General features: G+C 39.6%; 1 protein-coding gene across 2 annotated transcripts in view; it reads left to right on the top strand.

The window, feature by feature from the left end:
• Positions 1–4,768: 4,768 nt before the first annotated feature.
• The window catches only part of MBOAT2 (membrane bound O-acyltransferase domain containing 2), a 95,229-nt gene continuing 75,026 nt past the window's right edge, over positions 4,769–24,971 (top strand). For both annotated transcript variants that reach the window (XM_061990544.1, XM_061990543.1), the window contains exons 1-2: positions 4,769–4,978; positions 21,977–22,122. In XM_061990544.1, coding sequence (XP_061846528.1) covers positions 4,907–4,978; positions 21,977–22,122 — 218 coding nt within the window. In that variant the 5' untranslated portion in view covers positions 4,769–4,906. The remainder of the gene's footprint in view (positions 4,979–21,976; positions 22,123–24,971) is intronic.

Here is a 24,971-nt window from a genome sequence, read left to right as displayed (position 1 = left end):
AGCTTTGAAGTTCATTGCTTTCAGTTCAGTTCTGAAAAAAAAAAAAAGGCACTTCTATTCCCTAAACTTTGCCATCATTGGAGTGACAATACCCCAATTGCATGTGGCACTAATTGTTACACTTTGAAATGCTGTACACTGTCAGTTTGTACTGTTTCTCCATAAATAATTTTAGAGTAGAATTTGCTTTGAAAAAGCAACTCACTCAGTTATCAGAGTAACTTATTGTTGAAGTCAGTTGGTTTTTCCTTGTCATGAAAGCAGGAAGTTCCTTTAGCAAGGAAATTACCACTTCCAAGATCTGTACCTGAGAGTTGATACTCACAGTTGATCGGTAAAGTGAGCTGTTACTCATCCTTCCTTAGAAGCTCTGCCTGATTTTGTTAACAGACTTTGTATTACAACTGAAAACTGAAATGGTCTGAGCTGACCACGAGTCTATGTGTCCAAGGGACAGTGATGCATTTCCCTATCATAGAATTTACAAAACTTAAGCACTCTGAAGAAAGTTGATTTAAATGAGTTTTACAATATAAACTGATTGCTGCCTTGAAAGCAGAGCAGCTTATTTGCTTTCAGAGCAACTCTAGGCCAAAAACAAAAGAACAAGTAAAAAATCTAAACCCAACGTTTTGCTAAGAGGGCTGAAGGGAGATCATAGCTGTCTTGTAGCTAGACTGCAGAAAGGCATTCGTGTTTTCCCCGATAAGGACAGGGCCAAACAAATGTTACTTGAGCTGGCAATCAACAGTATCATCATGAAGGATTCCTACTAACATTAACAGGAATCACACTGGGTGCTAAATTACTAATACAGTGGAACTGGCTAATTAAAGATTATATTTGTTCAGAAAATAGCTGATGCATGTGCAGCTTATTGTTCTGTACAGAATATTGTAAGGCATGGCAAAAGACTGCTTTAGGAGGAAGGGTGAGACAAAGATATAAACAAATGCCAAAATCTGAACAGTAGATTTTTTTTTTATGAACAGTAGTTGAGTTTGACTGGTATCGGCTTTTGCAGAAATATTCTCTTTGGAATTAAGTCTCAAGTATTTTAGGCTAAGCATAACCAGATAGGTAAGGCCAGAATAAGACTCCACTGGAAAAGTGATCACCTCTTTATGCCTAATACTGAAACCAATTTTTCTTTTCATCTATTCTGCTAAAAGGAGTTTCAAGAATTGTTCCCATTTTCCAACTATGAATCTGTTCCCAGATGACTTTATTGAATAAAAGGAGGAACAAGGACTGGACACAATGGTGCATCTAGTAACTTTGTCCCATCATCCCTTCCTGTCCTCTGCCACAGCTCTTCTTTCTTGGTTCTTTATTGCGTAATGTCATATGGGAAGACTGGTATTGTAAACATCTGAACATCTTACACTGTCATTCAAATAAACAAAGTTTACAGGAAACCTCTAGCATTTGTTACATTGCTTTGACAGATTAAGTATTCTCTGTAGGGCTGAGAGATGCCTTTGTGATTATTTTTATACCTAAGAACTATAAGCACTTATGGGACCATAAAAACTTAATTGCAGAACATCAGAAGTTCATGCTATGCCAAGCCACTCTCCAGGGATTATTTAAATCAACACATCTTCCTGCATTTTGACTGACAGCCTTTGGTGAAAAGAATTTCCTTGTGGAATTACCACTTCTTGCTCGCTTACAGGCAAATATTGAAAATAGTAGGAAAGTAAGCAATGTTTATTGAAAACTGTCTCACTTCGGTGAAATTTTATAGATTCATTATTCTAGGTACAGTAGCTTCTTTGTATCTTTCACCTGCCTTCTTTTCCACAGCATCGTTTAGCTTTCGGGACTAATTGTGCTGTCACCGTGTGCATGTGATGCAGAATGCTACCTGTCGCCAGGCAATGCCTCACCTTCCCCCACACAACACACTAGTCTCACATGGGCAGGAAGTTCTCTGGAAACATATGTAATGAAGTCTTCTTTCAAAAAAAAAAAGAAAAAAGGAAAAGCAGACCTAGTTTCACTGCAGTGCTGGTGAAAGCCCTTACCATACATTTTACAGCAGACATCAAAGACAATGTACTTCTCTGGCAGAAATTGCTGGTTTTCCTGATTCTTTCTTCTCATATTTCTATGCTTGACTGTTAATGGTGAACATAGATTTTAAGGTCTGTGGGGCAGGACTCCTTTTGTTCTTTCACAGAATCTTAAGGGTTGGAAGGGACCTTGAAAGATTATCCAGTCCAACTCCCTTGCCAGAGCAGAACCACTTTTATATAACTGATCTCTCCTGTCACTACAAAGGGACTATTCTTTTTTTACTATTTTAAAGAAATGTTTCTTCAACACATACCTTCCCAAATAAGAACAGATGAACATCTTTCCAAACCACCAAATTTCTCCAGTGGAAACTTGTGAAAGACATACTTATGTAACTTAATGCCATAGATGCAAACTACTTAAAATGGTACTGTGATTTACAGTACAGATAAATGTATCTTATGGGTATGAACTCCTAAGAGTCTAGGAGTCAGACTGAGAAGCATATTTTTGTATTTTCTAAGCATTGCAAGAACACACATATTGAAAAAAAAAAAGACTAAAAATGACCTGAAAATGAAGGTCTGTGTTTTAAAACCAACTGATATCTATGCTGTGATACTATGAGGTTGTTCTCATGCATTTTGTTAATTGAAAGTGAGGCGTTCATTCAGTAGGTTAATTATTTGCTGCAAATATTTCATGAAAGACTCCGTAACACCACCTCCATAGATGTACCAGAATCATTTCTTGTGACTAGACTATGATTCAGAATTAGCTCTCAGCCTTTTCTAAAGCAGCTCTTCCATGGCTTCATTTGAGAATGTTTAGGTTCCAAAGATGTGTGCATAGGTATATATCTCCTTATTAAAAAAATTAAATTAACCAGACAAAATTAACTTTGTCTTTATATACATATGCATAGAAGTAAGCAGATTGTACTGAGCCTAGTGGCATTGAAATCCTGTGGAGTAACTCACATGTATATGTAATTTGCAAGTTTAGATTCAAGGGACTGGTTCAGAATTAATCAGGAAAAGTTTTGAGTTTTCTTTTTTCCCCTTTCTGAAAGCAGTGCTCTCTACCACAAAAGCATCACACCATTGCTTCCGAAGCTGGAGATGCTGCCACAATTGTAATTGCCTGTCATGTAGCGAAGAAATCTAATTAAACACACTTATTTGTACCTATTAACCAGTCTCCTTAAATGCAGACAAAAGACTTTACCACAGAAGTAGAGTGTGGTCTGGAATTCAGTAAAAGAAACAACTACAGATGTTTTCAAGCAATTACACTTACCACCATTTTCCTGCTACTACCAATTAGCATTAACCCTGAACTTAAATGGCTATGTAAATCACTACATCTAGCCACTACTCCAGGCACTGTTAACATGATATTGGACAAGGCATTTAATCTTTCACCTACTTCTGTGTTGGGGGTAAATTACTTATCGAAGAAAGGTTTAACAAAGTGCAAGGAATGACTTAAGAGTTTTCTCTCACTAGACCCAGGATTCTTGAGCAGTTCTACAGAGCAGCATATTCCCTTGGAGCCTCCTTCACCACATCATTTAGAACAATTAAGGTTACAATTATTTCACAGGAAAAAAACTCTATAGAAAGCTCCAAGGTACAAGAGGCAGGCAGGGCACTAAACAAGGATGATTTCATAAGCAGCCTATGGCACAAGCTCATCTGGTAATGCTTGCTGCGCTTCCTAACACAATGCCTTCACTCAAGACTTCACTCTCTCTCTCACTGTGTAGTGTTGACTGAACAGGTGGAGAGCTGGACTGTGTACCAATTGATTGCTATTGACATCACCACATTGCTTCTTCCTTTCTTGAAGGGAACTGCACTGCTTGGGTGAACTGACTGACAAAGTAATGCTCGTACCACTTCAGGGTTCTGTATTTAAGAAAGAGACCATTAATAATGTGAAACAAAAATGTGTCTAATAGCTATGCTAGGCAGACTTCCTTAAGTCAGTCAGTGGCTGTAGGAATAGGGCTTTTTACCCACTTTTTGCAGCTTCCCCAGAGGGTGCCAGGCCACCCTCACACCTTGCGTGTATCCATCACTCATCCACCACTGTGTATGCAGCCTCGGTGAAGGAGAGATGGTTACCAGCACGCGGGGCTCTTGATCTCTTCATCACCTCAGCATACCCCTGTGCCCACACGGGTTTGCGCTACACCTCAGGCGCCGGCTGGGCCGACCGCTGCCGGGCACCGCCCGCAACTCGCTTCCTCGGGGAGCTCCGCTGGTAGTCTACCCCTGCTCCCGACCCCGCTATTTCCCCTCAGGTGCCCCCGCCCGCCCCTCGCTCCCTCAGCGAGGCCGCGGTCCCCTCGGCGCCAGGCAGATCTCTGCAAGCCGCGGAGAAGCGAGGCGCGGGCGAGACCCCGTTCCGCCCTGGGGAAGGGCGAGGCCGCGCGGGCCACTGCGCGGTACCTGCGCGCCGCGCGCATCTTCTGCCGCCCTCAGCGCGGAGCGGTCGCCGCAGGGCCGCCTCCTGCCCTCAGCCCCGTGGTAGCCCTCACCGACCCCCACCCGCCGAGGCACCATCTTCGCCTCCCCGCCCCCCGCGACGGGCCACGGCAACCGGAGGGGAGCCGCCTCGTCCCGCCCACCCCGCTGAGGGGCGGGGATTGGGCGAGCCCGCCTGTCACTCCGTGGCGGCGCCGAGCGCTGGTTGGCCGATGGCGCTGTCAGTCCGCGGCGGGGCCGCGCCGGCCCCTTGTTGTCACGGCGCCGTGCGGGGCTGGAGCTCTTCGCGCTGCCGCCGCCGCCGTTGTTGCCGCTGTCGCGGGAGCCCGGGAGGGGAGCGGTTCTTCGGCCTCATCGCCCGCTCTGCCGGCGCGGGAGGCGGTCCCCTCGCCATGGCCACCAGCACCACAGGCTCCACTCTGCTGCAGCCTCTCAGCAACGCCGTGCGGCTGCCCGTCGACCAGGTGAGGATGGGGAGGCGCCTGCAATGCCGCTGTCTCCCGGGGGCTCGCTGAGGAGGGAAGGGGAGGGGAGGGGCGGCGCCGCGCCGGCAGAGCGCCCCCGCTCAGCTGTCTCCTGTCCCGTCCCACCCCGCCCCATCCCCCCACGGCCCCTCCATCCTGCCCGGCGAGGAGGCGGCGGTTCCCCTCACGCAGCCTGGGCTGAGGCGGCGGGGGCGCGGACGCGGCCCGCGGGGGGGCGCCGGGGCGGGGAGCTGCGGTCGCGTTCCGCGTGCAGGTGCCCTCGCGCCGCCGCCTGGTCCAGCGCCCGGCCCGGCCCGGCCCGCCTCGCGCCGCCGGGGCGTCTGTCCGCTGGGCCGGGGTCGGGCCATGCTGCCGCCCCACCGCGCTCGCCAACTTGTTGGCATCGCGCTTGGGGCAGATGTGGCCTCCCAGCTGGGAACGGGGCCGGCGTCAGCGCGGCGATGCAAAGGTTGGGTGATGACTGCCGAGGCGAGGCGGCGTGCGATGCCCAGATGCGTCTGCCAGCGATTTGTAAATGCAGCGTTAAATAACGACGTGTGCTGCACACAGTGCTGTTGGGAATTCATCTGTACTTAGTAGGTAGAGTGCTTCTGTGTACCTTTGGTTTGGGTGCCATCGAAATTCCTGAAGACTGTCAGTCTTGGCGACTTCACGAGACGTGGGCAAAGTGAGACAGGGAAACTGAGGCTTGCGGTTGAACGACTGAAGTTGTACAAGAATGTTTATTTGTAGGGGAAATGATTTGAACCTCTGAAATCTACATAATATTTAGGTGTTTATGAGTATGTAAGTTACCTTGAGTAACTCCTGTAAATTTTGTAGTACAAGGAAATTTTACTTGAGGAATTCTTACAAAAAACCCTCAAATCTCTGTTAATGGATGAATGAAAGCCCATGAAGGAAAACTGTTTGTGGTTATGTAGAGAGGGGTTTTGCTTGCTTGATTTTACAAAACACAGCTCTTAAGTAAGAGAGCAGAAGTACAGAGGAGGGAGCATGTCTAGTGAAAGAGTTCTGGAAGTTGAACAAACTACAGACTCTTCTTTTTTTTCTTCCCATGCTTCCTGAGCCATTTGTTTGAATGGAACCTTGAGTTAAAGCTCCATGTGAAAAAGTATCTTCTAGAAAACTGACAAAAGTGGACAGGTTGAAATTGAGCTTGCTGTGATGGAATAGATAAGACACGCTACCGGCAATGATACGTGCAGCCAGGGTCAAAGGCAGCACATAGCTCAGTGCCTCGTACGTGAAGGCTGTATGCAGCTCTTGGCAGGTGCCATGTATTTATTTCCATTAAGCATGTAGCTTCTACAGAGTGCTCTTAAGACAAAATATGACCATCTTTTTATGGCATGATGCTGGCATCGTATAATTATCTATTCATAAAAGTAGGCATAAATGGAATTGCTTCATGACCTAATGCAGCTTCTACCAAGTTTAAGCTTATAGCATTTAAGTGGATATAGTATTTTGATGGTAATAAAGTTTCTTTTTGTCAAAGCCTGGAAGACTTCCCGGTATTGAACACTTCAACAATGTTTCAGCAGATGCTCCAGGAAAGATAAAGTGTTTTGATTAAACACTATTTGAGGTCTGAAGCTTTTTAGGGATAATCACAATGGAGGGTGACTAAACATGTGGTTTAAAAGATCTTTTATAAGCAGTTAAAATTCATACATACTTCGGATTTAGACATCAGTGGAGTGTATGTAGTGTAGGTCCAGTTGTATATGAAGAGTGCTGATTGTGCTTGGAGTATGAGTTGAAGAGCTACAAAATCATACCACACTGGGGAGAGTGCATCTATAACTAATTTAAAAAGTAGAAAGTTAGATTTTTGTAACCTCTCAGCCTGTCTTAAAAGTAAGCTTGTAATACAGGAAAGATGTGGAATGTGTTCAGCGTAATTAAAGGTGGTAGAGAATGAGGGTGGAGAAAAAGAAAGTGGCAATACGTTGTAGTGTGTGTCTGTGTGTACTCAGCATGAAAATATAGCAGTGCTTGGAAAAAAAAAACATAGTAAAAGAGTAACGGTTTTCTGATTAGTGAGTTATTTCTGCTACTTCATCCAAATCTGTACTGTGACTAGTCATATCAGTGAAACAGTTACTTGAAGTAGGCACTCCAGAACAATACCAGCTCTGAGACTGATGGATATTTTGTTTCTTCACTTCTATGTTTCAGTTTTGACCATGAGTAGGTGTTCACTTTTATACCCAAAAACATTGTGATTGCGAATTACTTTTAAACCATTACTGTCTGAAGTTTTAGTGAAGGTAAAGGCATGTAATTCTGGGAGGACAAACCCAGATAGGATGTGTTAATATGACTCTGCTGTGTGGATGTTCAAACAAATTATTGGAAGAGCCTTTCCTATTTGTCAGGGAATGGAAATAGAAATTTCAGTTAAAGGTGAGGCTCCTGTCACTTATGGTTGAACTAATTAATCAGTTCCTTATCTGTTCATAGACTGAATGGGAGAAATTGAGTACTTTTTAATTTAATTCTTGTTAGAACTAGAGGCACAGATTTGTTTGAGAACAATGTTGGTTATGTGCTTGCTGGAGATCAGTGTGAAAGGAGGATGACAGCTCCACCAGAGCCATTGGACACATTTGTAGGATGACCAGGCTCCTCTGCCCATCTTTGTTACAAGTGAAAGACTTGATTGCTTTAATAGATTGCTGTTCTTAGACCTTTCTTCTACTAGAGTACTAGTTAGCAATAAGAATGGAGAAGAGCTTGTTTTCCACCTCTCTGTATATCCTCCAACAAGATATTATGTGGTAACTTGTCTCTGTGTTAACCCCTTGTCTCTTACTCTGTCTTATACCAGGTTAACTTAAATGGCTATGTGGAAAGGTTAATGTGTTTCTGAGAGGCTGCTTGTTCCAGTTTTGCTATGGCTAGTTTCAGTCTGGGAGCACGCTTCATGTGAACAGGAACTTACTATTTTCTTTAAAGCTGTGGGAAGGCAAACTTGCACACCTTTCTTTTGTATCTGTTTATAGGACAGAAAAAAATTCACTCTGTGAGAAGAAAAGCCTTGTGAGAGCTGTATCTTTTCACTTTTTGGAGAACCTAAGTTTGTTCCTCAGCAAAGAAAGCATCCTGTTGAGAACTGCATCCCCCTGGGTCCTTAAAGTTAATGAACGAGTGAAAGAATGTTTATATGCTGCAGCATCCTTTTGTTAGGGAAGAGAAAGAATGAAAGTAGTTATGAAGGCAAGTATGGGGAGGATTATCATCAAAACTCAGCTTCTAGAGAGTCATGTATTGTGTAGTGCATTGAAATTGCAACTTGATAGTAACTGTGAAGTTAAGTCCCTCAGCTCATCTTCTGTTTTTCCTGTCTGTACTCATGTCATGTTCCATCTCTGCCACTTTATTCTTTCTCTGAGGTGAAACCTGACAGATACTGTGTTGGACCTTGGTCCATTTCTAGTTATGGCTCTGTCTTGTTGACTATCTGTTGACAAATGAGTTCCCTTGATGACATATCAGCTTCCCTGTTGTTATATTGGAGAGATTTGAATTTGCTGTGAGATGAGAACGATTCTAGGAGAGCAAATCTTTCTTCTTGGCTTTGGGTCTAAAAGGTAAGGTGAGTTAAAGGAATCATCTTTGCTTTCACTCTTTCCACCAGAGGGAGCAAAATTTTAATCTGAAAATTGGCGAAAATGATATGTGCTATTACTGCCTTTCACTTGCTGGACAGATATCTGTAGTAGAGGAACAGCTGAGCAGAGGAGATGGGAGGTAGACTACAATGATATGTCAGCGTCAACTTTTAGCTTGAGTTGTTGAAGAGGTTGATCTTGAAATCCTGAAATATTCTGAACAACTGGAGCAACTAAGCTAACTGCAGTGATTATCTTCTGGATAAGAAAAGAAAGGCTGTGGCTCCAACTATTAGAATGTGGGAAGTGAATAAAATGTTCATGCTTAAGATTATGCACTTCAGTTAAAATCCGGACTGTAAAGATGAGCAGTGTTTTTTTTTTTCAACCTGAGTAAAAAAAATCCTTGCTATTTCCATACTTTTCCATGCATTTGTTGCATCCTAATTTTAACTTTTATTTGAAAAAATTGCCTCATTTTTGTAGAATGAATGTAATTTTCTACGTGAGTGCCATCAACCTTCAGAGAATCTAACCCCACCTTTTTTTTTCAATAGCAATAGGCATAAAATTCTGAGTCTTCCTAAATGTGAAGTGTATAAACCATATGAACTTCCTTAATGTAGTGATTACAGGCCAGTTTGCTGCATCAACATTTTTGCATGATTTTCTGCGTGTGCTTCCTTGTTGCTTCCAATGTGTCCTGAATGTGCTCAGTTCCACATAAAAGCAAATATGTTTACGTATGTTGAGACTTTGTGTTTCACCTTGTTACCTTCAAAGAAAGTGGACAGGATTTTTTTTCTTGTGTATATGTATGAAATGTTTATTTCTTACATGTATGTGAGTGGCAAAATGTATCACACAATTTTTTGCTTTATTTTGGTACTTTGGAGATGAGCCACAGCTGGAGTTTAGGTAAAAGGCCAGGTTTGGAGGTGGTGTAGAGAATTGTTTTACTCAAAAGCAATATGTGCCTGATTTGCTTGTGGGAAACCTATAGATCCTGGTTTGATCTCTGGTGTTAGTGGTGGCTTAGCCTCTCTTCTCTTCTGCCAAGGCAACCTAATGTAGTCTCCTGAGGACTGAAATGTTTTAGTCTGATAAAAACCTTTTTGTATAAACATGGAATGGAAATAAAAAAAAATTGTCCTGTATAGCTGCCCAGAATTTAGATGGCCTAATATTTGTCTCCAGCATTATGAAACTAAAAAATGGATAAAAGAGTGAAGAATGTCCCAAGTTTTACCCTTTTTCACCACTGATTCTTAGATGCTCATGTGCAACAGTGAAATATGTAGCAGCATATGCCTGATTTTCCTGATGTAACCCAGGAAGCATAGGAGCAGTAGGAGTGAGTAAAAGTAGCATTCATGGGTGTGTAAAATCCAAACACTGAAGATAAAGGAGTGGCAGGATAAGAGAATTGGGCCCCTCCTTTGCCTTGTGCTTGCATTATCTGCTGCTGACAGTGACAAGAAGAATGAAGGATGGATAGTAAAGCATAATCTCCCACGATGAGAGATGGAGACAGCAGTGAATGAAGTTGGAAAATAGGTCCCATTCTCTATTCTGTATGTGCTGTTCTCAGTGGTTGGATGTTTTGAATTGTCTGGATTCGCTAGCAAAGTTTTTAGTGGTTTCCTAACTTCCTTTTGAACTGGTGGAGGGAATGTATCATCAGATTTTAGTCCTAGTGTTTAGTGTTGACTTAACTCTCCACATATTGTTGGTTGAAATTACTCTGCAATGAAAAATGTGTAGAGAAGGGTAAAACTGTTGGGATAAGAGAAAAGAAGTGGCAAGACAAAGTGACTATCTTGAAGGAAGGAGTGGAAGCTGTAATGAATAGAGTTTAAAAAGAAAAACAAGCAGACAGTGGCTGCAGTATTGGAAAAGATGAGCCATCTTTTAAGTGGTAGAGGTATTTCTTTCTTGCATTATATCTCTTTCACGTTCATGTTGTGTGGACATAAAGTGCAGAGCTACTTTTCATTTTTAGGGAGGCAGCAATGAGTTTTCGTTCTGATAGACTCTTGCATGCTTTCATAGTGGCTGTACTTTCTCCAGGTTTTTGTGAAGCAGTGGAAAAAGCTAAACAATATTGCAGCCCAAGGTTTCTACAGTAAACGTCAGCCTTTACTCAAGCAGCCTATAATCACCAGCTTTGTTTTGTCAAATTGTTTCTCCCATCCTTAGGCAATTAATTTAGGTGTTATAAGTGTGAACACTTACTGACCTATGTTCACCACAGTACAAGCCCTTTCGGAATTCAAGGTGCAGTTCAGAAATCGTTACAGATTTACTGCAGTCCTGGGATATTGAAAATAAATTCTGGAGTGCCCAAAGAACAAGCTAATGAAGAAAAAACAGTAACACATAAGGAAGATGACACAAGTAATGTATTTACCGAGTACAGGTTTACCACTGTGTTGCTGTTTGTTTTTTGAAGTGTTACTGCTGTAAATCTGTTGTACCACAGCTATGTAGGTCTTTTCCCAATGTGGGCTTTTTCTTGGGTACAGTGCTAGCTTAAAACCCAGTTCTGAGAGCTGATAAAACTGAAATGAATGAGTCATCTCTATTATTCTTTAGCCCTCATATTTGTTGACTTGAACTCCTGCTTACCTGTTCCTGTGTTGACCAAATGAAGCAGTGTGACACATCATTTGCAGCCTTGATTACAGCACGTCTTGTCTTCTTCACATTTATTATTTTGACTAACATGCACTTTTCTTAAGTAACACGTGCCCATTGTTTTTTTTTCTTCTTTTCTGAGCCTTTGAAAGAAGGAGTCTAGACTGTGGGGGTTTATTTTCTCCTGGAAGATGGGAAGAACAACATGTACCCAGGTGAAAACCCGTTTGCTTAATGTGGGCATCTTGACAGTATTGATTTCACAAAGAATGCTGATAGAGTTCTTTGGTTTGGATATTTCATTTTCCCTCTTTCTGTTGGAAAGTACTTTAAATTCAACATTAGTAATCACTATTAGTCTTTTAGTACTTGTTCAAGTGAACAAAGCTGTTTGGCAATTTGAGTTTGTCTGCAAATTTAGGTAAATGCTAGTTGTGCCTGCTTGTTTTAAGTAATATTTTTCAGCAGCTAAGGCATCTTTTGCAAAGGAAAACATCCATAGCTCTACCTTTAATTCTGGAATCATATATGCCAAGATGAAAAAGCTATTTTGGTTTGGCTGTAATGGTGTCTTTTGCTGTAGGTGGAACTTTGGTGTTTCCTTTTACTTCCAGTTAAAGTGGTCTGAGCTAAGAGGAAAATAGTACTCTTTTTCTGAAATGTGGTTGTGAACACACTCGTACAACCACAGTGGTATAACCTGTACTGGTGATGTCATCTGTATAGATCATTCTTAATCTCTCTGACTTGCTTTCTGACTGAGTAATGCTCTTGATTCTACTGCTTCCTGTCAATGAGCTGTTTACCTTGGAAAAGATTGTTAAAATCACCGAGCCCAACTGTTAACCCAGCACTGCCATGTGTACCTGTAAATCCTCTCCCTGAGCACCACATCTACAGGTCTTTAAAATATCTCCAGGAATGATGACTCAACCGCTTCCCTGGGCAGCCTTTTCCAAGGCTTGGCAACTCTTTTGGTGAAGAAATGGTTCTTAATATCCAATCTAAACCTCTCCTGGTGCAACTTGAGGCAGTTTCCTCACATTCTGTTTCTTACTTGGGAGGAAAGGCTGACCGCCACCTTGCCACAACCTCCCTTAAAGTAGCTGTGGAGAGGAATAAGGTCTCTCCCAAGCCTCTTTTTCTTTATTTATATATTAAAAAAAAAACAAACCAAAAACCAAAAAAACAAACAGGGAAGGTGAGAAGTGGACTGACAGTCCAGACTATAACGAATGGATTTTTAGTCTTCACAGTAGAGAAGCTAGGGAGTTAAGGCCACCATGAATCTGCAGGAATTTATTAGAACCCTGTGATGGTTATCAGATCTGTAGAAAGTCTTGCCTTAAAATATGTTAACAAATCGGTACCTGTAATGGGATTGAATATAAGAAGGTAGATAAAATAATTTAAAAGGGAATGTTACTAAAAGTTGTTACTAAAATATTGTAAAATAAAATATTTATTTTATTTAAATAAAATGTTACTTCTGTGGGTTGCTGTGTATTGCAGATGTTTGCAGGGCTGCTGTTGTGATGCTTGGAGACTTTGTAGGTGGCAGATCTCCTGCAGATGATTCCTGAACTGGAAAGAGCAGGAGAATAGTAGATATTGAGGAGTAGAGATGAAGTTGAACAGTAGCTTATTCAAGGTTTGCTTCCCCCTGACCTTCCCCCAAGAAGAACACTGAGAAGCAGACTGTTGAAGATGAGGAGTATTTGTTTTGTTTGCTAATTAAAATGACTGTTGCTGTTACTGGATTTCTGCAGGCCATATGGACAAAAATGTTATTTCTAATGTTTTGTGGCTTATTTTAAGGTGGATTTCAGTTTATTGCATATCAGTAGGATATAATTATACTAAGGCAGAGCTTAATGGAGAAAGTGCCTGTTTCTGGGTGCTTTTGAGAGGGATACCTCCATAGGTGTTATTTTGCTTTATTTTTAACTGGCTTGGCAAGTAACTGGTAAAGTTTTTACAAAATTTCAGCGACTGTAGTGGTTCTCTGAGAATTAAAATAAAACATATGTTATGTACTGGTGTGGTGCTCATGTGACAGAGTAGAGATTTTGAGGTTAATTGCTATGTATGTGTGTGTGCACTGTGTGGTTAAAATGCAGTAGCTGAGTTGGTCTTTATTTGGAAAAGTGTTTTTCCAACTTAGTGCCAGGCGGTTATGTTTTCATCTTGTAAACTCCTTTTCCGTGGTTATCCGAGTTCTGCAAGCATTAAACTGGCCAAACCAGTTTTTGTTCTACAGAAGTAACTGTTTTAGGTCTTTACTGTTTTTGAGGAGAGAGGAAAGCAAAACAAAACAAACAAAAACTCCAAGCCATCATTCATAGTCCAGTTTCACCTTTGAACCAAACTTGCTTCCCAGATTTTGGCCATTTCTGTGAATAAATTTCTCTGTGACTGCTCAGTCTCTATAATGCTGAATCCTTAAGAGCCCATCAGAACGAACACCCTTCAGCTGACATTTTTCTAGCCTTAATGAATTAGTTTTGGTTGTTTTCATTATAAAATGTGTATGCTGATGTTTTATTTTACATGTTTAGTCATACAGTTTTTTTTCGGAGCAATTCTTAGTAGTGATTTAGTAAGCCCTGTTTGAAGAAGCTTATTGGATTTGATGCTCATTTACTGCACAAACCTGATTACTAGTGCCAATATCATGTTCTTAATGATGTTTTTCACTCTCTCCAGCATACTTAAGAATTACAAGCTAATAATTGGAAGTTAATACTGGAAATAAAAATACTATTATTATGTTGTGACTGTATTTGATGTTATGGACTGAAATTGGTTTTAGAAAGAAAGCATTCATAATCTGATGAGTAAGTCCTTACAGCTGCCAATAAGTTTGTTTGAAGATGAAGTATACAACATTGAAAACTGTTGCCAGTTGTTAGTTGATTAAAACCAATGGTTAGAATGTGCACTTTGAGGAAGTGGCGGCTGTTAGGTGTGTGCTTGGAAGTCTCATCTGGAAATGAATGTCCCTTTGCATTGGGTAGTGTATAAACATGCAGAAACCTTCTTTACTGTAAAGAACATGCTGTCTTAATATAAACATCTCACATATTGATACTGCACCAAAATAACCACTTCTGCTCATCCTTTATTTCTTTATATTTCATCCATGAAGTGAGATTGAGGCATCAGGGCAGGAGTGTTAAGTATTTACATATTCAACAGGTAAGAAGTTTTGATTTTTTTTCATTTGATTCAAATGCATTTGAAATAATTTCCACAAGATTTGTGATCTTTCAGTTGAAAGAGGAATATCTGTTTGTTTTTGAGTTAGATAAGAAACATTTTCTGAAGTACTCCTTTGACTTTATCAGCTACCTGTGCCAGTGTCTCCAGACTCTTCTGGCTGATGTTTCCCAATAAACTGAAGAAAATTACCAAACAGTTTGATTTTGATTCTTGTCATGGAGTTACTTTTTTCAACTCTACTGTATAAATTTTCTTTATTTTTTTATTTTCAGTGTAGAGATTTTTTTCAGGAAATAGTGGGGAAAAAAGTGATCATTGATTTCAAATAATAGTTATTGTCACTCTTCAGTTCTTAGTGGTTTCACAGTAGGTAATTATTGGCTAATTGTACAAGCTGTTTGTTCTTTTTATACTCCATGAAGGTTAGAAATCGAACAGAACAGGATATGTCAGTACTGCTATCTGGTTGCTGTGGAGAAGCATCAGCTCTCCTATGTTATAAGTAGCTTTTTGTGAACATCTATAGATGTTTTTAATTCCTCAGCTGACTGTTTTGATGGGAAAAGGAAATGGATTTTGACCTAGCTAGCAGCATGAACAGGAGAACACTGATGCTTGCTTGAGAAATAAGGCACAACCAAGGCTTTATGAGTTGTGATAAGGTTTGGCAATTTTTGACAAGGATGTGTCAACAAATTGGAGGGATTTCTGTTTAAAATGTTGTTGCTAAAACAGACTTAAAGATAGATGAAAAAAAACCAAACCCCAAAGCCTTAGCTTGAAGATCCCTGCTTCTTGTTAAAGTATGTTATTCTGTTTTGATGTTGTACCTCTTGGGAAAGCTCTTTTCAAAGTGTTTTTGTGGTTCATATTCTAAAATGGTTTTTTTACTTCAATGTATTTTCTCTCTAATAATAACTGTAGTTGTTGAGAAGTGTGGCTAAAGGTGGGAGGAGCGCTGCTCAATGCACCTTGCTCACTAGTCCTGTCAGACAAAGCAGGAAGTATGTGATAACATTGTTTCTGTGTTAGACTGTGGGACAAAAAATGGCTACAGGCAGGGAAACAAGTATGCTGGTATCTTGCAGATCAGAAAAACTGGATTCTATGGAAGAAGCATACCACAGTGTGTCAGTGTCGGGGGAAAATACCCCAAATTTCTGGCTGCATAATTATCATCTCCACAGGTTCTTAATTGTTACCTATGAAGCACCTTGCATCTTGAAAGTGTTGGTGTAGGCTCTGTGCATGACCAGGGAGGTGCTTCTGTTTATAACTGAGTCATGTTTTTCCACAGCCTGTTTCATCAGTGATAAGAATTCAACTGTTGTCTTTTTTTTCTTGAAAGCCCACTAAAAACCAAACATACACACAGTCTTCCAAAGCCCTCTAAAACCAAGTCAACCAGCCAAAATACTCACATTGGCCTTTATTCACACAGAGCATGTTACTAAGGCCCTGGACATTCATTGGAGTTTATAGATTTGAATGCTGGTTTGCATTTGATTGGAGAAGATCTGTTAGAAATGAGAAAATAAAGAAACACAAAGACAGGGTAATTTCCAAAGAGTTTGTGTGGATCACTGGCAGAAGAGAGAGGGTGAAATACAATTTTCTTGAATTTTACTTGGTCGTCCACCAGCTAGGCCACTGTTTTTCTTGTGAGGTATTTCATAGCTCACCTTGTTCTGAGTGCCTATGAGGACTGTGCTAGAGCTAGTAAGCAAAACTGTATACAATTACATTACTATTTCCCAGTGGATTGTAGGCTGTGTGGGCCTGTATGATTGTGCCATCCAGTCAGGAATTATCTATATCTATTACATTTCCTCAATGCTTTGACTGCTTCTCTGAATGAGGCAAAAGCCTTCTGTGCTGTGAAGTAGCAGGATTCTGGAGGGCTTGGCTGCAACGATTGGCTTTTGATATTAAAATGTAGCTGATATGAAGAGGAAGCTTAGCATAAAATCTGAATTAATACATAAAAATTACAAATGTTGAAAATTACTTTCATTACAGAAAAATATTTTCTTCTATATTTCTTTTTAACATTGACTTCAGAAATATCTTTACTGGTTTATTAAAGATGCTGCCTGTGTCGGAAGGCTGGAAATTTCTAGCTACTCAAAATGTTTTGCCAAAACTTCTTCTTGATGGTAAAAATCCTTGTAGCAGTCAGTGACCTTTTTCTTTTTCCCTTTTCCTTTATGTAAAGAACCAATCCCTTAAACACTTTTTTCCAAAGAATTAACTTTGGTTTTATGAATGCATGACATACATTACATTTAATGATTTAAAAGACCAAAAAAAAAAGTCTTTAAAAGTTTTATTATAAACTTTCTGTTGACTTTTGTGCAGCTCATGCAAATGGCAAATTTGTTATGTAGATAGCTTAATGCAGTTAATGGTGGATTTGCATTTTATGTAGCTGCTCCAAATACTGAAACTGAATTTATGCTCATGATTTACTATTACATTTGGCACAAAGTGTGCCTGTAAACTGCACTGACTGAATGAGTGGTCTGGCACCAAAATAGTGGCTTGAATTTTTAAATTGGTTGAATACATACGTCAGGTTTTATAATAGCCTAGTATTTCTAAGTGGTATTTAACACACCTACATTAATCATTGCTGAATAACCAGTGCTGAGGCTTTGCATTATCTTTGTAAGTTTTTAATTCTTATATACACATAACTTTCCATTACACATTGCTCTCTGTATGGGACTTAGAGGTGTTGCTCTCATAAGCCAAGCTGTTGATATGAACCTTACGTGAGTAGGTAAAAATTTCTGGGTTTGTTTTCTTATGCTAAATTCTTGTGCTAAATTATAACTGTTCACAGTGAAACTTGCCATTCATGCATCTGCGTCTTTTTTTTTTTTTTTTCCCCCTGGGAAGTCTCAGCTTTAAGTGGATTGGTGTTCTGGTTCTTTACTTCTATGAAACTGGAACTGCTTATTGGAACAGGTTTTATGTCTTTGTGGAGGCATGTTACAATTTGGTTTGTGGAATGAATCATGCAGCTTTTGGGAATGTGTCGTCTTTGTTCTTTGTGTGTGTTCTGTTCACATCTGACCAAGTCATGAAGTGTTTGGAAGTTGTATTTTGCCCATACTCATAATGTCATAAGAGCTTGATGTAAGTTTTCAAAAGATATGCAAGTATACCATTTCCAGACGTTGAAGTTATTGTATATAACGTTTGCCAACAAAATAACGGCTTGGTTAAGTGCCTGTTTTTTGGAGGAAGCTTTGAAGATTGTAATGACTAACGCTGTTCTTGTTCTTGCTTGGTTGCTATCTCAATAGTTCCATTTGTCTTTTAGGAAGCCAAATAATTTTTGTGCTTGATTTCAAAGCAAATTGTGTATCTTCAGTGCTTGTATCTCTCGCACTGTATATACTATATCTCAGTGTGTGGATACTGTGGAGCTGTATGTCAGCTTCACACTGGTCAATGTGGATAAAGATGGGAGAAGTAACATTCATCCTTTTCCTAATTACATGTTGGACTTATTTACTTGGGCAAGTAGTGGAGCACAGGAGGAGTGTTTCTAAGGACTGAAGTGATGAACATTAGGATCTAACATTGATGCTATAGCAATTTTGGGAGATACTGCTTTTGCCTAACTCAGTCCATGGGCTGACGTAACCTTTGGACAATATCTTCTAGTTCAGTATAGCTTAAAAGAAGTGAGGTTTGTGTATTTGGACACCAGTGTACCATGCATGCCAAAGCATCTGAAGTGAGGACAATGGGGAGGCTTACTTTAGAAGCCCTCTCCTGATCTGAGCAAAAACATTGTGTAAAAATGCATGCATTGTCTTGCTGTTGGAGTTAGAAGTGCATGGAATGGAATTTGGGGCTCTACAGAGTCTGGTTCTTTCTACCACTTACAGTATTGGCAGGGGATGAGTTTTATTTTGATGTGGAAATGAGTATGTATTTCTGATCGCTGAACTGGCAGAAATATGTGCTTTCAACTGAAAGCTGCAGGTAATTGCAAACAGATAAGCTTTGACTTTGTAGTAGAAAAACTGTGTTTTCCATTTCTTTTTAAAATCTAAGAAATCAGATGTTCAAAATGTTTACCAAGTGAACACAAGCTGTGATGGCAGATGCTCAAGTCAGGAAAAGCATCAGATGATGATTACCTATAAGATTTTAACATGGCTCATGATTGATCACAAACTCTTCCATATGAGCTCCTTCCCTTTTGCAGAACACAAATCCTATGACTTGGAGAAACAATACAATGAAAAGATGTCATAGTCATGATTTCCGATTTTGCTTTCATTTTAATATACTTTGGGCTGCATTTGTAGGCATACTTGATACTTCAAGTAGCAGCTGAAGTTACATTTTCAAAGCCCCGGTTCAAGTTCTAACTGAAAAACTAGGCACTGTCTGTAACTGGACAGCTAAATTTAGTGAGCTTTTATTTTCACCCTTTGGGCTTTCTTCATTGCATGCCAGTCTCCCACCCTTATAACAGGAATAGAAATACTCATCTCACAAAGTTATTGCAAAGTTTGCATTTATTCCATGTAGTCTTCCCACGTTATGGACAGATCTGCATAAACATGTCTATGGGGAAATGTTGTGTTTTTGTATTCAGTGTAGGATGCAGATGGTAAGCGTTTAATGGGTCAGAGGCTGAGAGCAAAATCTGAGCAATTGTCCGTTGCTGAAATGAGTCAGAAATCCAGCTTGGGAAAATAGAATAAAGCAGCAGAATATTATCATAAGTAAGTATGTGTAAAGGCTAAACTGATGTTGCATGGCTTTCAAATCTTAACTACCATATAGCTTGGTTTTACAAATATATATTTCAGTCTTTGGGAGGATTTGATGTGATGCAAGTCTGCAAAACCATTGGTGCTCTGTAAAGTGCATTTCAGTGCATTGAGGGAAGTGTGTTGAATTGGTGAAAGCAGAGGAGTGCAGGGTGATGTGTGAGTATTGTGGTGATATCTTCTATGTACCTAAGTATGCATATTTTGTTGCACTTTTTGAGAAGAGCAGTTTAAAAGTACCTACTAGTAGTTCTGGAGTAGTTTGTGAGGTTGGATAGCTTTCAAAAGGAGATTGTGTTGCTTGAGTCATTTAATTGTGTGTTCAAAATACTGACATCATGAATTGATATACCTAGAAGTTTTGCTTGAGAGCAGGTCTAAAAGTATGATATCCTGCATTTTATTGCTGTTATCAAAATACTTGTAATTGGGAACAGTGCTTGAGTTTTAGAGTTTTTATTGTTTAATTTGATACCGGTTTTCAGATAAGGATTTGGTCATTTGAGTAAGTAGTTAATGCAAAAGCAAGTGCCAGTGAAAGGAGTGAGCAGGTAGGGAGTGAAGAGGGGACATCTTTCTTGGATTCTCTTTGCATGTTTTGTATGAGGATTCTCTGTATTCCTAAATGTGCAGGCTCATCCTGAATTGTGAAAGTCAAGTTTGTTGTTGCGTTTGGTTGCTCCTGTAGAGATGACAATACAGGTCAGAGATGCAAATTCTGTTTTGCTATGGTGGTAGAATGAGACAGGTGAGGACTTTTCTTTTTTTCCTGGTTTATGCTAGCTTGCTTTTGAAGGGTAATCTGAAAAAGAACAGCATCATGAGACATCAGTTGATAAATCATCTGTAATGCAGTGAAAGCAGTGGTGTCTGGACAAGGAGTAAACCAACAATGTTAGTTTGTCCACGTATGGACAGTTACTAATACACATTTCTGCCCTTTATCCCTTCACTTCAGCTTTGTTGCATATCTGTCCCCGTGTTCACTTCTGTCTCCTCTCTCTTCCTAGTCTGTCTAGGGTGATATGTTCCTTGGGTCAGAAACAAGCTCTGTGGTATGCATAGTGTAATTTCTGTATTCAATATCCAAAACAAATGTCGATATTGAATTTATAGGTAGTTACATTGTCTTTAGTTTTTCTTTCTTGCCTTCTATTTTAAAAAAACATCATTTTTTTTCCCATTCGGTGGTTCATTAAACTTGTACATATGTATGAAACTTTTCCAGTAAATTCATGGACTCATACAGAATTATAAGCCTTTCTCTGTTTCATTTGCATCATTGCTTATGAAGGAGAGAAAACAGGTCAAGTTATGCCCTGAAAGAATATCTCCTCATTTATTTAGGATTTTTCAAATACTGTTAAAAGCATAATGGAAATGTGGGAGTGAGAGAATGGACGGCAAAATGTTCATGATGGTTTAGTTTACTGAACTGCTTCTGTTAAAAAGGGAGCCCAGCCTCTTCTGAATGTCTTTCCCTGCTGGCACTTAGTGTTTGTGTAACTTGGCATTACAGGAAGTTTTAGAGCAATTCAGAAAAAGGGGAATTATCCTCACATTTGCAGATAGGGAATCTATGCAATTGTTACAAAGATGAGAGTTCTGTAGATATTTGGTGTTATTTAGTTTCTGCTTCAAATACGATGGTTGCATACTCACCCTTCGCTGTTATCGCCTGGAGTTTGCCTGAAAATTGATGAAGGAATGAACTAGATGAATTATAATGCTGGAGGTTGCTGCAAACATCAGTATTAGGTCTGTTGTCATGAACATAAGAATATTGTTGTCATTGTACCCAGTGTATTAAATGTATGTATTTCTGCTAAGTGACATCAAACAGGCTAAAACACTGTTGTGCTAAGGACTAGTCAGGCATGCAGTATGTGCAAATTTCTTGTGTTGAAGTGCTTATGACCTGAAGCAGTGGTACCCAAGCTGTTGCTTGTGATGACTTGAGATGCTGCTGTTAGGCACAGAACATTATTAGGTGGGGGTTTTTTTCCTCAAGCTTCAGTCAAATGATTCTTTTTACTCACTGGTTTGGATTTTTTTTTTAATCCACTTATGCTTTCAGTACCCTAATGTCCTTAAATATTTAATATACCGGAGATTTTCTGTCTAGATTCTAGAGTAAATGGCCTGAAGGAATCAGGAATTTCTCAAACTATCCTGCTTAAATGTAGAAGAAGAAAATCCAGTGTGCAACCAAACTGTTGATGTGATAACCTACCACTGAAGTGCACCTTGTTGAGCCTTCCTTCTGTGCAGGCCACTGAAGTGATCTGCCAGTGATTTTTGTAGCTCTTGTGTATTAAGTAGTAATACTCACATAAACAAAAACTCAACCCCGATCTTCATGTTACTGGGAGAGTAGAAATGGTTTTATGGTTGATAGAATGGTTTGGTATATAGAAATTTACAGGAAAATACATTCAATTGTTAGGTTTTTTTTTTCTTGATTGATGCACACATTGTCTCTACAGGTTTCATGTATTTTTCCTTTGCTGCTCAGGGGAGCACTCCTCTGTGCTTTGGGAGGGGAGGGACTCTTGGGAGAAGTGCTTTGAGGCTGACATGCTGTGGTAAGAGCTCCGACAAAGCAAAAGGTTCTGCAAATTGCTAGTAGTGTGTGGATGTTTCTGTTAATTTTTAATATACAAGCATGTAAGAACTTTTTTCTTTTCTTTTTTATGCAGGTCAACTTTGTAGTGTGCCAACTGTTTGCCTTGCTTGCAGCTATTTGGTTTCGAACCTACCTTCATTCAAGCAAAACTAGCCCATTTATAAGACACGTTGTTGCAACCCTCTTGGGCCTTTATCTTGCACTTTTTTGTTTTGGATGGTAAGTTGCTCCTAAATTGATTTTTCAGAGACTTGTGGATTTTAATTTATTGTTTGTGGGGAAACAAAGTTGTGTTATGAAGAGCCTTACTACCTAATTCTAGGGATTTTAGCTGCTGCAAATATACAGAAATTAGTTTAAATTTTCTGATGTGCTGCATAAATTTTGGAAGATTTTCCCCTTGCAAACCAACAACTAACATGCTGTCTGCCTGTGGTTTTGGAAGGACGGAGCAGGTGCAGTTTGCCTAACTTGCATCATTTTTTTAATGTAAACTTGCTTGAAAAGTTTTCTCTGGAGGCATAGCACAAGTGTGATGGTGAAGATAATTTCCCTTAAATATTCACTGCATGAGAACTTGCTGTATCTTTTTATGAGTAGTGAGTGTAATTTGGCTTCTTGTAGGAAGAGTGACTGGAGCTGCAGTAACCATAGAATCATAGAATGGTGGGGATTAGAAGGGACCTTGAGAGATTGTCCAGTCCAACCCCCCTGCTAAAGCCAATCCACCTAGATCAGGTCACACAGGAACACATACAGATGAGTCTTCCAGAGAAGATGACTCCACAACCTCCTTGGCAGCCTGTGCCAGGGCTCTGTCACCCTCACAGTAAAATGGTTTTTCCTTATGTTTAAATGGAGCTTTTTGTGTTCCAATGTTTTTCCTTTACCCCTGTCCTGTCAGTAGGCAAAACAGAAAAAAGTGATGCCCCAACCTCCCGATATCCACCATTTAGATGATGATGCTCCCAGTAGTATAGAACACCTGGAAAGGAGCTGGCCTTAATTTGAGAGTTTTTGGTTTGTTTGGTGGTGTGGTTTGGGGTGATGGTAGTAGGGGGTGTTCATTTATGTTTTGGAGGCTTGGTGTGGCTTATTTATTTTTTTGAAATCACCAATTTTCGTGACTGCTGTTTTCACACCCTGGAATGTAAATGCAAGCCAGAATGTTAGTAGGGGTAGCAAAGGGTATGCATTTAGTTATATGAATTTTGGTCTTTTTTTTTCTTCAAAACTAGCTTACTAAATACCTCTTGTCTCCTCATGATGGTTTAAAATAAATTAAGTGCCAGTTTGCACTGACTTCTGGACATTACTTCGTATTTCTTAAGAAACGAAAAAACCAGTAAGTTTTATTCTTTGGGTTTACACAGAATTGCGTAACTCCCATGCATTTCATAAACTTTTGGCCATGACGTTCTGCTTTGAGAGAATGAAGTCAAAGACTTACAGCCTAAAGGAGCAAAGAGAGATACAGGAGATAGTTGTGTGTTTTTCGTGATAGCTGTGTAAGCTTTAGAATCATGTTCTGTATCCATTGCTTTGGAAACAGAAATAATTAGTTGTAGCATGTAATTAGAAAGTGTTAACAGTATATTCATATATAAAGTTTGGAGATGGAAGACTTCAGAAAAAACAACCTCCACCTCCAATAAACATAAATAAAGTCTTGTGAAATCCTCCTATTGGCAGTGTGCCCTGCGAAGAAGTAAAAAATTGTATGCCATAGCAGAAATCCAGATTATTCTAGTTTGCTTTGGATCATACTTAAAACAATTGTTTTAGCAATGAATTTCTAGGAAAAAGGTGGTGGTGGTTTTTTTTACACCCATTGAACTAAAAGCTTTTTAAAAATGTTGAAAAAACATAATTTGAGATATTGAGAGTACCCATTTTTTAAAAAGTTGATACTTCTGTTGCACTTATGCCAAATCTTTTTCCTGATGCTTAACTATGTATTATAGAAATATATTTTTTTTGAGAGTTTGATTTTGTTCATTTCCTCTCACTCCTTCCTAAGGAATCAAATAAACATATAGGTTGCAATCCCATGGTACACCTTCAAGACTCTTCAATGGTGTTATAATTTGTGTGTACAAGAGGGAAACTTTTACTGGTTTTTTTTTTAATGTACTGTTTATAGTAAATGCAGATTTGCAGAGAATCTCATGAAAACTTAAGTGTGGCAAATACTTTGGAATATGCACTCTTTTAAGCGTCATTATGTTCTCCTCTTTAATTTCAGGTGTTAGTCTTCAGTGACCTCTGTAGTGCTTGTGATAGTGATGTAGGACAGACGGGGGTAATTCCCTTGACATAACAGCAAATAGCATAAATATCCTTTGCATTTACTAATTCATGTTGTATTTAAATGCATCCCTTTTATTTTTTGAATCAGGGATCAATCATTACTAGGTTCATGGTTCATCTTCAAAGTCTTTTCCAACCTAAACGATTCTGCGATTTTTAGATCGCTACTGTCAATGGCTCTGAAAGAGAAGTATTTTCAGAGACTGTATTCTTCATGTGGTACTCCACATCAACCCACACTTTTTCAAGCTTTTATATGTCCCTTTTTCTGCTTAACAAACAAGTTGCTTATGTTTTTACCATTTCACTAATGCCTGTCTTTGCTACACAGTATTGTTCATGCATAGCTGATTATGGAAAAAAAAGTACTTTTTTTTCCCTTGGAATTTATTGACAGCTGCTTGTGTAAAGTCTGCATTTAAATTTTAGGTAGTCGTATCTTAGATGAGGCTAGCTAGTAGTGAGGCATGTGAGTGTGTGCAGATTGGATCTTCAATACAAAGTCAAGATTTTCAAGGTCAGTTAATATCCAAGTAAATTGTTTTCTCTCAATTCATCATGTGTAGACTTTGTAGGGTTTTAGCTGGATGGAGCCAGGTCTCTTGTTGACAGTCTTTGAAGACATTTCCTTGTGAACAGGTGAGGAGTGAAATTAGGAAATTGCTGGTAGGCTGAAAGAAAGCAGTTTCAGTATAATAAAATAGTACCTTTGTTTTTATGGGAAAAATATCAAAACTAGATCAACTTGTCACTTGAGC

The sequence above is a fragment of the Colius striatus genome, chromosome 2, assembly GCF_028858725.1.
Source record: "Colius striatus isolate bColStr4 chromosome 2, bColStr4.1.hap1, whole genome shotgun sequence".
In the NCBI taxonomy this organism is placed as follows: domain Eukaryota; kingdom Metazoa; phylum Chordata; class Aves; order Coliiformes; family Coliidae; genus Colius; species Colius striatus.
The sequence above is the reverse complement of the archived record's forward strand: the minus strand, read 5'-3'. Positions and strand labels throughout refer to the sequence as shown.